Raw genomic sequence first — 16249 nt, 5'->3', positions numbered from 1 at the left:
TTTTATTTAGGCATTGCTCTTATAGAAAGTAAAATGTAAGTTTTAAAAAGCATGTGCAGTTCTCCAAGTGATAGGTTTGATGGAAAGCAGCTGCTATTCAAGTAAGCTTGCATATTTAACATACAGAGCCTATGCATTTTTACATATATATAATTCTTAACCAGCAACAAACATTAAGCATTCACATAATTCCATTATAGCATGATATCAACAGATGTTGGGGATATAATTTTCACCTGTTCTTTTATGCTATCTTAGCAAATCTGCGTGCAAACTATTTCAGTTTTTGTATATTAAGGTCACCACTGCCGTTTCTCGCTCGTAAGTAAAGTTAAAAACTAGACAGAAGTAGATGGAAAAGTGTCTTTAGTCGACCAAGCAAATTTCTACTGGAAAATCAGGTTATGTTCTGAAAATGTTTAAAGTTTATAAATCTGAAAACTGATTTGGTATCATAAAATTTTGAAGATAAAACATTGTACGTATCAGTTTTTAATCACATTAACTATAAAGTCAGTCATGTTTACCTGTAATTCCTCCATTGTTTACATAAGTTCTAATGGTTTGTCTTGTGATTGACAAATACGACTATTTTACAAACTTCCGTGAAACATATTACATGTAGTAACGTGTTTCTTCGTGTTACTGACAGGCATGTGAATTCATACTAAGACCACAAAATAGGACAATATAAGCAGAAGTTAGAGATTTATTGTTTGATGAACTTACACGTGATTGACATAACGTTATTAACGATAATCATGTCACAGCTCTGTTCATTTCATTCAATGATTGAAGTTTTACAAAGAGATAGTTTGTAATTTCTCTAATTTTTATCACTGGCCGTGTGAAATTACTAAATATTATCTTTTAGGAAAGGTAATTATATATATACATATCCTGAAGGGATCACTGGTTAGGTTACAATACACTTTTACGTCCCCTCTACAAAACGACTTCGTGTCCATCCCGTTTCTACTTAAAGTGCATATGCCAAGTTATTATTTAGAAATGTGACATTGACAGTGCAGCACTAATATCAAGTCGGCGAGAGTCGCCATCTATTCGCGTGCCATAGAAAACTTCTTAGTTTAATGGCACCCCTGGTGATAACTTCTAAAACAAGGTCTATACAAAGTAACTGTTTAAGGACCCACTTCAACAAGACAAAGTGTCAAAGCAGGGATTAACCTGCTAATTTTCGTTTATTTCAGATCGCATGGAACAGCATAATAACCAAAAACAGGGAAATGGCACGCACGTGCTAGATAATCAGACGTCAGTTTCATATAACAGTGCAAGGTCAACCAAGCCTAAGAAAAACTAATATCCGGAGTCCTTCATTCTTAAAGCGCATGCGTAAGTAGTGACAGATGGGGTGGGAAAGGTTATTCGTCGCTGTATAACATCAACATTTTAACTGCGTAATATTAATGGAGAGGAGAGAAACCAGAAGAGTCGAACTCTGTACAATATTCTTCACAAACTGTAAAAATGCTACCAAAGTTGATCTATAGTCTCACTGTTTTGTTCTTTATAAACATCAAGGTATTCGGAAAACAAACTAGAATACCAGTAGGTAAGTGTGTTCTTCATCCTCTGAACCAACTGACCACGGCGGTGACGTCCACAAATTACTTTTGACAGTGATTTTATGTTATAACACTTAAAAAACAGAAGAGCGAGAAACACAGATATGGGTTTAAAGTATTGTTAACTCTCAAATCTGTGATATTTTTTCTTCCACTCATGTTACTTATAACTAACAACTTCACGGACCGAAGGCAGTGAAAAAATACTATACAAATGGTGGACTGACTCTCACTTAGGCCCGGCATGGCCAAGCGCGTAAGGCGCGCGACTCGTAATCTGCGGGTTCGCGCCTGCGTCGCGCTAAACATGCTCGCCCTCCCAGCCGTGGGGGCGTTATAATGTGACGGTCAATCCCACTTTTCGTTGGTAAAAGAGTAGCCCAAGAGTTGGCGGTGGGTGGTGATGACTAGCTGCCTTCCCTCTAGTCTTACACTGCTAAAGTAGGGACGTCTAGCACAGATAGCCCTCGAGTAGCTTTGTGCGAAATTCAAAACAAACAAACAAACAAACAGACTCTGTGCTATCTGTGCTAGCCGTCCCTAATTTAGCAGTGTAAGACTAGAGGGAAGGCAGCTAGTCATCACCACCCACCACCAACTCTTGGGCTTCTCTTTTACCAACGAATAGGGGGATTGACCGTCACATTATAACGTCCCCACAGCTGAAAGGGCGAGCATATTTGGCTCGACCGGGATGCGAACCCGCGACCCTCAGATTACGAGTCGCATACCTTAACACGCTTGGCCATGCCAGGCCCCTCAATTAGGAAGGGTGGACACCTTGATATTCAGTATAGTCTGTTATATTTCAAGTACTGTGTGTTATTTAGGAAAAGTGTAAACTTTGGTATTTAACATAGTCTATTATATTTCGAGGACTTCCTCTTACTTCGGAAGGGTGTAAATCTTGATATTTAATATAGTTTATTATATTTCAAGGACTGCCTCCTACTTAGGAAGGATGTAAACCATGGTGTTTAATATAGTCTATTATATTTTAAGGAACGCCTCTTACTTAGGAAGGGTGTAAATCTTGGTGTTGAATATTGTGTGTTATATTTCAAGGACTTCCTGTTACATAGGAAGGGTGTAAACCTTGGAGTTTAATATAGTGTATTATATTTCAATGACTGCCTCTTACTTAGGAAGGGTGTAAAATTTGGTGTTTAATTTATCCTTTGATATTTCAAGGACTTCCTCTTACTTAGGAAGGGTTTTGATCATCGGTGTTTAATATCGTCTATAATGATGCAAAGACTGCCTCTTACTTAGGAAGGGTGTAAATTTTGGTGTTTAAAATAGTCCGTTATATTTCAAGGACTGCCTCTTACTTAGGAAGGGTATATAAACCATGGTGTTTAATATAGTCTATTATATTTTAAGCACTGTATCTTACTTAGGAAAGGTGTAAAATTTGGTGTTTAATATAGTCTATTATACTTCAAGGACTGCCTCTTACTTAGGAAGGGTATAAACCATGGTGTTTAATATAGTCTATTATATTTCAAATACTACCCCTTACGTAATAATGGTGTAAACTTTGGTGTTTAATACAGTCTATTATATTTCAAGGACTCCCTCTTACTGCCTAAACCTTTCTGTTTCATATAGTCTGTTATATTTCATAAACTGCCTATGACTTAGGAAAGATGTAAACCTTGATGTTTAGTATAGTCTGTTATACAGGGTGTTCGGAAAGTCACTGTGCACTTATATATTTATTAACAGACATGTTTCAGTATAGAATACAGGAAGTAAATATGAATGACAGTTATGAACAATGTTGAAAGTGACCCCCGTTGGCATCAATACAGGCCTGGATCCTTCTTATTTTGTTTCTAAACACCGCTATCAGTTGCTGGCTTGAAATAGATTGAATAAAATATGATTACAAAACTGCACATAAATTTTCCGAACATCCTGTATTTCAAGGACTGTCTCTTACTTAGGAAGAATGTACATCATGGAGTTTAATATAGTCTGTTATATTTCAACACCTGTCTCTTTCGTAGGAAGGGTGTAAAACTTGGTGTTTAATATAGTCTATTATATTTCAAGGACTACCTCTTTCTGAGGTATAGTGTAAATCTTGGTGTTTAATATTGTCTACTATATTTCAACGGTTACCTCTCATTTAGGAAGGGTTTTGATCATAGCTGTTTAATATTGTCTATAATGTTGTAACGACTGCCTGTTGCTTAGAAAGGATGTAAACCTCGGTGTTTAAAATAGTCCGTTATATTTCAAGGACTGCCTCTTACTTAGGAAAGATGTAAACCTTAATGTTTAATATTGTCTGTTATATTTCAAGGATTGCCTCTTATTTAGGAATGGTGTGAACCTTGGTGTTTAATATACTTTATTATATTTCAAAGACTGTCTCTTACTTAGGAAGTGTGTAAATCTTGGTGTTTGATATAGTCTTTTATATCTCAAGGACTGCCTCTTACATTGGAAGGGCTTTAGTCATCGGTGTTTAATATAGTCTATCATATCTCAAGGACTTCCACTTACTTAGGAATGGTGTAAACCTTTGTGTTTAATATAGTCTGTTATATTTCAAGGATTGCCTCTTACATGAGAAGGGTGTAAACCTTGATCGTGAATATAGTCTACTTTATTTGAAGGACTGCATCTTACTTTAGAAGGGGGTAAACCTTGGTGTTTAATATAGTCTATATTTCAAGGACTGCCTCTCACTTAGGAATGGTGTAAACCTTGGTGTTTAATATAGTCTTGTAAATTTCAAGGACTGCCTCTTACTTATGAGGTGTTTTATTCATCGGTGTTTAATATACTCTTTTATATTTCAAAACCTGTCTCTTACGTACGAAGGGTGTAAACCTTGGTGTTTAATATAGTCTATTATACTTAAGCACTTCTCTCTTACTTATGAAGGGCGTAAACCTTTGTGTTTAATATAGTGTATTATGTTTCAAGTACTGTCTCTTACTTAGGAAGGGTGTAAGCCTTGGTGTTTATTTTAGTTTCTTATATCTCAAGGACTGCCTATCACTTATAAAGGGTGTAAACGTTGGTGTTTTAAATATTCTGTTATATTTTAAGGACTGCCTCTTACTTAGAAAGGGTTTTAGTCACCGGTGTTCAGTATAGTCTATTATATTTCAAGGACTGTTTCTTACTTAGGAAGGGTTTAAATCTTGTTGTTTAAAATCGTCTTATATTTCAAGGACTGCGTGTTAGTTAGGAAAAGTGTAAACCTTGGTGTTTAATATACTCTTTTATATTTCAAGGACTGGCTCTTACTTATGAAATGTGTAAAACTTGGTTCTTAGTACAGTCTATTATAATTCAAGGACTTCCACTTACTTAGGAAAAGTGTTTAATAATGTCTCATGTTTAAAGGACTGCCTCTTACTCAGGGAGGGTGTAAACTTTGGTGTTTAATATAGACTATTATATTTCAAGGACTGCCTCTTACTTATCAAGGGTGTAGAGATTGGTGTTTAATACAGTTTGTTATATTGAAGAACTGCCTCTTACTTAGGAAGGGTGTAAACCTTGGTATTTAGCACATTTTGTTATATTTAAGGACTAGCTCTTACGTTGAAAGGGTATAAATTTGGTGTTTAGTACAGTTTGTTGTATTCAAGAACTACCTCCTACTTAGGTAGGGTGTGAACTTGGTGTTTAATACAGTTTGTTGTATTCAAGGACTACCTCCTACTTAGGTAGGGTGTGAACTTGGTGTTTAGTACAGTTTGTTGTATTCAAGAAGTACCTCCCACTTAGGTAGGGTGTGAACTTGGTGTTTAGTACAGTTTGTTGTATTTAGGGATTACCTCCTACTTAGGTAGGGTGTGAACTTGGTGTTTAGTACAGTTTGTTGTATTTAAGGATTACCTCCTACTTAGGTAGGGTGTGAACTTGGTGTTTAGTACAGTTTGTTGTATTCAAGAAGTACCTCCTACTTAGGTAGGGTGTGAACTTGGTGTTTAGTACAGTTTGTTGTATTTAAGGATTACCTCCTACTTAGGTAGGGTGTGAACTTGGTGTTTAGTACAGTTTGTTGTATTTAAGGATTACCTCCTACTTAGGTAGGGTGTGAACTTGGTGTTTAGTACAGTTTGTTGTATTTAAGGATTACCTCCTACTTAGGTAGGGTGTGAACTTGGTGTTTAGTACAGTTTGTTGTATTCAAGAAGTACCTCCTACTTAGGTAGGGTGTGAACTTGGTGTTTAGTACAGTTTGTTGTATTCAAGGATTACCTCCTACTTAGGTAGGGTGTGAACTTGGTGTTTAGTACAGTTTGTTGTATTTAAGGACTGTCTTTTACTTAGGAATTGTGTAAACCCTTTTCTCTATTGCAGTTTATTATTTTCAAAGACGAACATAAGGAAGGAAGGATTTATGCAATGGAGTTTTATTTTGTCTGTTTGAGAATACACCAGCGAATAGAAAGGGTTTAAACTTAGATATTTCAATACCACTGTTACAAGCTGTGTTTTCAATGATTTAATTTAAATATTAGCTGGGAACGGTATAATGTTAACATTGAAACTGTTTAAAAGCAGGTCTGTAATACATAATTTGTCGGTGAGTAATGCAGAAGTATCGTGAGGTGAGAGTAGATAAAAAAAGGAAAATATGAAGTATTGAGCCAAGAGTCTATAGAGTGCCACTTATTGAAAGAAGTGAGAAGTATTTGTATCAGTGTTGTACATATTCAGTTCCTCGATTGATTAGCCGTTAAATTGTACAAGAAACTTTGTCCCTGTATTACTTTAAGTACCATCAGCGAGATATTTCCGTTGAAACGTCGTCTGTAAACTTAAGACTAAAGTTACAACAGTGAACAAGTAAAAAAACTAAAAATAATTTTAAATAACCTGCCGAAAGAATAATGATATGCTCTTCAAAAAACGAAACGCAAAAGGCAAAATTTGAGACAAATTGTCAACAAGTTTATTCCGGGTAGTTCTGTATGACATGTGTGAAACTTTGCACATTCACTGCTAAACATCCAAAGTCTGCAAAGGTGAAGTCCACGCTCACTAGTTGAAGTTTAACGTCAATAACGAGTATGTCCCCGTGAGCATCAATAACTGCTTGGCATCTCCTGCCCATGGAAGCAATGAGATGACGAAGCACATCCTGTGGAATGGCTGTCCACAGCCTGCAAAGCTGCTGCAAGCTGAGGTAGAGTCTGCGGTTGAGGTTGTCGCCGTCGCAGACGTCAGTCCAACTCGTTCCAAAGATGTTCGATGGGGTTTAAATCTGGTGATCTGGAGGGCCAGGGAAGAACGTTGATGTTGTGGTGTCTCAGGAAGACAGTGGTGAGTCGGGCTGTGTGAGGACGGGCTTGTCATGTTGAAAAACGTCGTTGACGTTCACCATGATGGGTTGCACATGGGGCCTAAGAATCTCGTCGACGTATCGTTGAGCCGTAAGATTTCCCCGAATGTGCAAAAGGTCTGTTCTGGCATTGTAGGCGATGGCAGCCCACATCATGATGCTGCCACCACCAAATCTGTCAACGTCCTGCACACAGTTTGCTGCAAAACGTTCACCTCGGCGACGGTAAACACGGGTCCTTCCATCCTGCCTACGAAGCATAAAACGTGATTCATCGCTGAACCAAACATGCCTCCATCGTCGATGAGGCCATACCCGATGTGCCCGAGACCACTGCAGTCGTGCTTGACGATGTTACTGGGTGAGGATGACGCCTCTGACTGGACGTCGAGGTCGGATTCCTGCATCTCGTAGACGGTTGCGTACGGTCTGATCGGAAATCCTACGCAGCCCTGGTATGGTTGAGGCAGTAGACGTCGCAGTGGTGGTCCTATCTCGAAGGTGGCGTAACCGGATGTAGCGATCTTGTGCGGGCGTGGTCACACGAGGTCTGCCAGATCGTGGACGGTCACGAGTTGATCCATGTTGTTGGTGACGATTCCATAGCCTTGTGATGGTGCTTGGGTGGACATTCACAGCTCTGGCAACATCTGATCGAGATTCGCCTGCTTCCAACGACCAATGGCGTTGTTGCGTTGTGCTTCAGTCAGTCTTGGCGTAACTGTATTGCGTGTTGGTGACTTAACACTGAGCTATGGAAACCGAGAACCCGTCACTTTTATAGGGATTTTGCACATGTTGCACTTGTAGAACATGCAGATCTCTCAAACAAATTTATTGGACACGAATGCGTTTTGGCGAAAAATCCGATGTTTTCCTCCGTTTTCAAAGTGCACAACTTTTATTGTCATTTTGGTCTGAGAATCAGCGCCTTAACACGTGTAACATCACATACTCTGAGCTTGTAATGTTATTACATATATTTCTCTTTAAAATAACAAAAATATCCCTTTTGCGTTTCTTTTTTTGAAGAGTATACTTAACTAAAGGGTTTTAATTTCCATGAGTTGAGACAGAACTCAGTTAGGATTTTAGCTCGCAAGTTTAAAGCAACAAAAGTAATTTAAATATGCTTTTAAAATATTAGTCTTAACCCTACAAAGTAAAGGTTATATTATCTTCAATATACGTTTATAGCATGGGGTTTAAAATATCTCGATATAGCTATGACATTATAGTTATTTTTGTGATGATTTGCTAAGTTTGTAAATTTTGAGATATGTTTGATTGTTTGTCGTTAATCGATTTTCTTGTGATATTCTAATTTTACTTTTCAATAACTATTACAGCCTTCCTTACATTCTTGTTTCACACCTCTAACAGCCCTTCTACTTTGTCTATCATGACATCACTCCATCATTTATCATACTTGGTTGTTTTCAATTTTCCCTGATGAAGAAAAGACCATCTTTTGAAATAGGGTTTCACATCTTTTACATTCACACATCCTTCCACTGTTTAGGGTAAAATCTATGTGATACAAACACATACCTCTTTCCCACTCTTATTAAGGGTTAAATATTTGTATAGTGTTCCCTCTCATCTCCCGGAATCAAATACCATAATTTCAAAAGTATGGTGAAGTACTTGTATCTAAATTACTGGGGTAAAACTCCTTATAAATGAACGAAGTGATTTTACGTCGTCATGTTGTAGGATTTATATAATTGTACGCCTAAATGTAACTCGGGCGGATACGTTTGTAAAGGAATGTATAGTTTTTATAGTTTACCATGTGGTTCCTCAAATTTTACAATTTATAGCATGTTTGAGAGAACCTAAATTAAGTTTATTGCTGATATTAGAAAAATATTGCGGTAAATCAGCATTATCTCCAATATAGTGCTTACAGCGTTTGTCTGTAAATATCTCAATAGATTACTTATTATTTATTGTTAAGCGCAAAGATACATAATGGACTATCTGTGATGTGGCCACCACAGCTAACGACACCCAGTTTTTAGCGTTATAAGTCTTTAGACTTACCACTGTTTGAGAGAATGTGTGTATTATTTATAACCTAAACTTATAAATATCTAAGAATAGTTATGACGTCATCTCCTATAGGTTTGCTTCACATATAAAGTAACAACATTTTTCAAGTAAAATTTGTTTACAGAGTTGTGCCGAGGGTTTATTTTACTGTTTTAATTTAACTTGTGAGGGGTATACGTGTACCAAACAGAACTTTATAAGGGGTACTCTTCCTTGTCTGGGATATGAATTTATTTTGAAACATTTGGGGATTGAAGCTGTGATAAATAATACAACATTCCTAACTTTCACACATATTACTAAACAATTGATTGTTATCTCATCAGTTTTAAGAACTCACTTCCGTATGCATTTAAAACATGATACATTGTATCATGGTCAGGGTTACATACTTTTAACACCTGGTTCTTATGTCTTGTTTTACGTTGTTAATTAATTGACGGTCATTGGCTGCAAAAGTATTTTATGGGATAAGTTGAAAGGTCACGGATCAAAGAAAGAAGTGGGTATAACTCACGAATGTCTCATAGTATAAGCGTTATGATGGCTGTTGTCGTATCAACTTCATCTCAGTTTATGTATTATTTCATTAGTGGTGGCCATTATTGCTCATTCCATTCTTTCGGAGAGAGTGCTAGTTTACTCTCTGAAGTATATAAGACGTTTGTTTGTATTCCCTCCTACACACAGTAGTGAAAATATAACGCATTTGTGTGTGACTTCATATAGCAAAGCCACGGCAAGCTCTTTGCTGTGTCCACCGATGGAAATCGAACTCCTGATTTTAGCATTGTAAATCCGAAGACTTACCGCTCTCCCAACTGGAGACGGAAAATTTAATAAAGTATTTTATTAAGTGTGTGTGTGTGTGTGTAAGAACGTGGCGTCATATATACATGTAGTTAAAGCTAACTTACGCCAAAAGTAATAAACGCACAATAACAGTAATAATGGGGAGTAAAAGGGTTGTGAACTTCCTATTAACGCGCCACTTGTTCCAGGCTATCATTCCACAAAATTTGTTGGAGTTGACCCAATAACCGAGCAGTAGTTAGATAACAGATAAACGGACAGACTCACAGATTGTTTTTTTGTACTTTATGTACACGTAGATTAAATAGTCCCCAGCTCTTGTGTGTCCTGCACCTATACCTAACGATCATTTATTTGCCTTATTGTTTATTAGATAACCTTTAATGTGTTGCTTATAATGTCTAGCAGTAACATACACCTGCTTATTAGATTAAGATCATTGTCTAGCAGTGACACACACCTGCTTATTAGATTAATATCATTGTCTATCAGTGGCACACACCTGCTTATTAGTTTAATATCATTGTCTATCAGTGACACACACCTGCTTATTAGATTAAGGTCATTATCTAATAGTGATACACACCTACTTTTTAGATTAAGATCATTGTCTTGTTGTAACACAACCTCCTTATACGGTCATTATATAATAGTGACACACACCTACTTATTAGATTAAGGTCATTATCTAGTCGTGATACACACCCACTTATCAGAATAAGATCATTGTCTTGTTGTGACACACACCTGCTTATTAGATTAAGGTCATTGTATAGTAGTGACACATACCTGCTTATTAGATTAAGGTCATTATCTAGTAGTGACGCACACCTACTTATTAGATTAAGGTCATTATCCAGTAGTGACACACATCTTCTCTTTTAATTCGGACAATGTTTATTGGCTTCTGTTTTGACACTATCTAGAACACTTCCTTCAAGCAACTGACTATTGTTCTTAAAGGTAATTTGATACCAAGTGTTATTAACCTATTTTTACGTTAGGTGTGTTCAGGTATATTCACTAGTGGAACATGAAAGTTCAAAAGAGATATTTTTAACGCTCCAGATATTTCTGACGTTTTTCTGAGTCTGATAAATGGAGAGACACTAAAAACACACATTTCCGGGTTGTGTCTGGATTTTTATGACCTCTGTTAACATAGTACTCGATTAAATAAAAAGGCGAATGCTCTTGGGCCATGTGTAGTTTGTAGGATATTCATAGGTAATTTTAATACTTTGGAAACAGTGCAGACAATAACGTCTAAACATAAAAGTATGGATAAAATTGAAAGATAGCAGGCTTACCGTTTAGCTCGTACATGTATGAAGTATTGCTGCCCATCCTTGACATTTTAACCCAGTAACATGTGGGTGCTGATATTAGAAAGCATAACGTCATCTGAAGGGGCGTCTCTGTGGTAATTTAAGAAATCTATATGTGATACTGATGGGCGTTTTCAATTAATTGTGGTACATAATTTACACTTTTGAAATGAAGCGTAACTATTTCTATATGTGTGCGAATGTTTTAAGTCAATTTGCATTAAATATCTTGCAGTCTGCTTCCTTGGTATGTGCGTCTTTTAAAGTTCGTCCACATTAATCACCGTGCATATAGTGGCAATTGCATGGACTTAAACGTTAAAATTCCCCGCGATGAACAGCTTGTCCCTTGTCTCGTAGATTTGTTCTGAAAATAACAACATGTATTTACGTTCTGTTTTCTCTTTTTTTTTCCGTGTAAATTAAATATTTTTTATAACAGCGAGTAAATGAATAAATAGTGGTTTGAAATGTAGAATTTTATCAAAAGACGTGATTAATTTGCACATTGCTAACTTAATTTGTTAGTTTATTAATAAGTGTCTATTTCTCGTAAACGTATTTATCAGTAAAGAAAATCAGAACATGCTTTACAGTTTACAGAAGTCTTGTAAGATATTATAAAGAAAATATTCCAAGCGCTTTTCTTAATTAATCAGTTCACTCTTACGAAAACGTAAAGAACTGGTTAAAAAAATATATGAATGGGTGAATATAATAATCTCTTCTGTGGCAATAATTATATTAAATATATTTGCAGTAAAAATGATACGATTCAGTAACTGGTTTTAACAATTGTATAAACATATAACGAAATTTCTGCTACGTAATAGTGGTCTGGCATGGTCTGATGGTTAAGGCACTCGACTCGTAATCTGAGTGTTGCGGGTTCGAATCCACGTCACACCAAACATTTTCGGCCGTGGGAGTGTTATGATGTTACGGTTAATCCCACTATCCATTGGTAAAAGAATAGCCCAAGAGTTGGCGATGGGTAGTGATGAATAGCTGCCTTCCCTCTACTCTTACACTTCTAAATTAGGGACGGCTAGAACAGATAACCCTCAATTAACTTTGTGCGAAACAAACCAAACTGGATAATAGATTAAAGCTAGTTTTTCTCTATGGTGATATTGTTTTCAGAGAGACTTGTGAGTTATTTAAAATTGTGTTTTACTTTTCTAACCTTTTGACATTCTTTGAAAAGGTTTCTGCTTGTGCAGATAATTGTATGGGTGTGCAATTGACAAGGTGCCACACAAAAGCTTGTTAAAAAGTTCTCTCTTTTGGTTTGGGGGATAGGTTTGCTTTGGAATTTCGCGCATAGCTACTCGAGAGCTATCTGCACTAGCCGTCCCTAATATAGCAGTGTAAGAGTAGAGGGAAGGCAGCTAGTCATCACTACCCATCGCCAACTCTTAAGCAACTCTTTTACCAACGAATAGTAGGATGGACCGTCAAATTATAACGCCACTACGGCTGAAAGGGCGAACGTGTTTGGTGGGACCGGGATTCGAACCCGCGACCTTCAGATTACGAGTCGAACGTTTTAATCCACCTGGCCATGGGGAAAAAGTTGGCTTGTTGAATAGAAAAGTGACTAGATAGAAGAAAGCAGATGAGTTGCTATAAATGGAGATTAGTCAAACTAGATTAATGTCTGATACCTCAGGGCTCAGTCTTAGAAACTTTGCTCATTTTGATTTACATCAGTTGTTTATAGTTAAGCACAAGGGACCATTTGCGTTCTGCTCGCCACGGGTATCGAAACCCATTTTATGGCGTTGTAAGTCAGCAGATAAAATGTTCTGCCACTGGGGAGCACACTTAAAGGATTTAGAAAATTTCGTCATTTGAGTTAATAAATCCAAATGTGTTTTAATTAAAATAAATGCAATCTAATGAATGTGTATTGTCATAATTTGAATGATGAATATAGTGTTAATAAGAATAGCTTTAAGAGTGTTCTTGAAGAAAATAATCTTTGTTTTATGTTTTTAACCAGTTTCTTAAGCCATTCAAGTAGTTTACTGTTCTGAAGTATGCCAAATAGGATTTTACGTTATATCTACAGAAAAACTGAATACGAGCCTATTGAGTTATAATTTCATTTCAATAGATTAGTGGTTAGGTCACATCTGGAGTTCTTAGAAAGGGCATTGAACTGTCAGAAAGAGTTCAGAAAAAGCTACTAGGATGATATTTGGGATGGAGAGGTTATCATATAAGGACAGACTAAATTTTCTGAAATGAGTGTTTCCTCAAAGAAGAAGAATTATATGAAACCTGACTGAGGTATGTAAAGTTGAGTAAGGAATTGATAATGTTTATACGTCATCTTTCCTTACTAAATGGTGAGAACGGTAATAAAGGACACAGATATAAATTCTGACAGAGTGTTTGACCTTTAGATGTGATAAATACAACAAATGTTAAAGAAAAGCTTGATAAGTAGTTAGCTTCAGTGTTGTTGTTTTTAGTTTAGTTCAGCAGACGCGCTTGGATGGGCAATCAGCCTCCTTGTCCTTAAATGGCGTGGTTTACTTCTAGATTTGCGAGTTGTTGTTTATAGACTTCTATTAAATCTCACCAGGAGTACTTCTGGGACCAGAAGACCATTCAACAGTGACTCTACTGAGGCTCTACGACCATGAAACGCGAAGTAATACCAGTTCCTTCAAGATAGACTTTATTACAGAGAAGGTAGACTGGATGGATTCGTATAATGTTGGGATGGCAGGTACTTCTTACCATTACTTTGTAAACCTGTATATTTAACTTTCTTAATATGTATGATACGGTGTTTGCTTGTCTATATTTCTTCCCGTGTTAAACTATACACGTTTGTTTTCCTATACGCGGTGAATCCAGTTATATTGATTCTATGTTGTGCAATATGTTTTTTTTTTCTCAGATACCACTATGTAATTTTTTTTTTTACTTTTTCTTGTTCCTGGGCAGGAAGTGTTACTTTCCAATTGCTTATGCCTAAAGTAAATGGAAAAGGCCTATTTTTCTCTTCAAACTTTGCTTTTGTGACTTGGGAACGTATAACGAAAACATGATGAGAGACTATATTTGGGGGCTGATATGTGAAAGTGATTTACATTACAGCCGCAAATCTTGAAAAACTACTCACTTCTAAACATTTTTGTATAACTTTAGTATAAATACATGTAAATCTTGATTCATATGTTGTTTTATTTAGACCTTATGTAAATGAAAATGTGCAAATTTGCCCGTTTTTACATAGAAAATAGGTTAATTTCTAAATTTCATATTCCAGGTCACAAAAGCAAAGTTTGAAGGGAATAATGGTCATTTCATGTACATTTACAACATAAGCAGTTAAGATCTAACGCATACTATCCAGGAACAAAATTTGTGTTACATAGTGTTATAAATTATAACTCTTGCGTACCCGTAGCTATAACTGCAACTAAAAGTGTTGAGATGTTATACAATACGTAGTTTATATTACTGTAATTAATATAGTAATGCAAGTTGACAATCATACTCTACTCACCTGTCTAATACTAGTTATGTACCGTTAAAGTAATGAACCACTCGTATTACACACTGAGTATGGATTTTGTTGTAATTTATTTTTGTTCTCTACTCACAGTGTGTCGTCTTCTATCACGAGGAATATTTGCACTTGTTGGCCCGTCTTCTACTGAATCCTACCCGACTTTGGCATCTTACACAAATAAATTTCAAGTTCCTTTCATAAGCCCATCGTTTCCTAAAATTCTTCCATCTGCTGCTGCTCTCTTTGGTGTCAGTGTTCAACCAGAAACTTCACTAGCTGTGTTGGACATTATCCGCTTCTACAAGTGGACCGCCGTAGTTTACTTATACGACCGAGAAGATGGTTAGTTTCAAACACGTGTATCAAAAGTCCCATTATTTATGGCCCGGCATGGCCAGGTGGTTAAGGCACTCGACTCGTAATCCGAGGGCCGCGGGTTGGAATTCCCGTCACACCAAACTTGCTCGCCTTTTCAGCCGTGGGGGCGTTATAAAGTGACGGTCAGTCTCACTATTCGTTGGGTGGTGATGACCAGCTGCCTTCCCTCTAGTCTTACACTGCTAAATTAAGGACGGCTAGCGCAGATTGCCCTCGTGTAGCTTTGTGCAAAATTCAAAACAAACAAACCAATTATTTATTAAAGATTTTCGTTTAATTTTAATAGTAGATTACTGAAGTCATTGTTTGATTTAAGGAGATTCCAAGTTACAACAAACAAGTAGAATTATTCATAAGATTAGAAATACTTGTACTACATTACGTTCATTCTGATGATATTAAGATTAAAACTTTAACGTGACATTATTCTTCTATATAGCCAATATATCTGTGGATTTTTTGTTTTATTTGTAGTTAAGCAGAAATCTACATAATGGACTATCTGTACTGTGCTCACTACGGGTATTGAAATCTGGTTTCTAGCATTGTAAGTCTGCAGACTTAGTGCTGTGCCACTGAGGCTTATCTGAGGAAGAACCCAAGACACTTAAATTAGTACACATCACATAATCGTTCAGTCTAATACTAATGAAAAGTTTAATATTAATGTATATCATAAACCTGCTTTTTCTCTTTCGTATTCACATGTTTAAAGTTCTTTTCCTACAATAACATATGGTTAAAATGTTTATAAAACGAGCTTTCACGATATAAGGAAAACACAAAGAAATTAAGAATATCAAACTTTTTAACTTATAAGAAATATTTAACTCTAGAATTTGTCAACAAATTCGTTCTTTAAAGAATGAGACAAAACAACAAGAAATTAGTTATTATAAGCAGTCAAGCGTGTTTGATACACAATCTTAATTAGATGATTGTGTTTCTTTGTATAGTAATGCTATTGAATCATCGCCCAAAAACAAATATATTAATTTTTGTTTTAGATTTTTTCATGCAAAGCTGTACAAGTACTATCTTCGCATAGTGTCCCTAATTATGAACTGACTAAAAAGTAGATAGCCAACAGCTCACTGCCAGCTCGTGGGCTACTCTTGTCTTGTCGAACAAGGCTTTAAAGTGCGGATGGTGTTTTTGAAGCAACAGGACTTGACCCATGTTCTCTGCATTCACAATTTGGACATGCTAACCGTTTGATCCTGAGATTGATATA

At 36.4% G+C, this 16249-nt stretch overlaps 1 protein-coding gene across 1 annotated transcript in view; it reads left to right on the top strand.

Moving 5' to 3' along the window:
• The first annotated feature begins 1350 nt into the window (after positions 1 to 1350).
• Positions 1351 to 16249, top strand: part of LOC143245503 (glutamate receptor-like) — a 59461-nt gene continuing 44562 nt past the window's right edge. The window contains exons 1-3 of the mRNA XM_076491865.1: positions 1351 to 1579; positions 13699 to 13845; positions 14731 to 14979. Of these exons, the coding sequence (XP_076347980.1) occupies positions 1495 to 1579; positions 13699 to 13845; positions 14731 to 14979 (481 nt within the window). The 5' untranslated portion in view covers positions 1351 to 1494. The remainder of the gene's footprint in view (positions 1580 to 13698; positions 13846 to 14730; positions 14980 to 16249) is intronic.

Source organism: Tachypleus tridentatus, chromosome 2 (genome assembly GCF_004210375.1).
Source record: "Tachypleus tridentatus isolate NWPU-2018 chromosome 2, ASM421037v1, whole genome shotgun sequence".
NCBI classification, from domain to species: domain Eukaryota; kingdom Metazoa; phylum Arthropoda; class Merostomata; order Xiphosura; family Limulidae; genus Tachypleus; species Tachypleus tridentatus.
The sequence above is the reverse complement of the archived record's forward strand: the minus strand, read 5'-3'. Positions and strand labels throughout refer to the sequence as shown.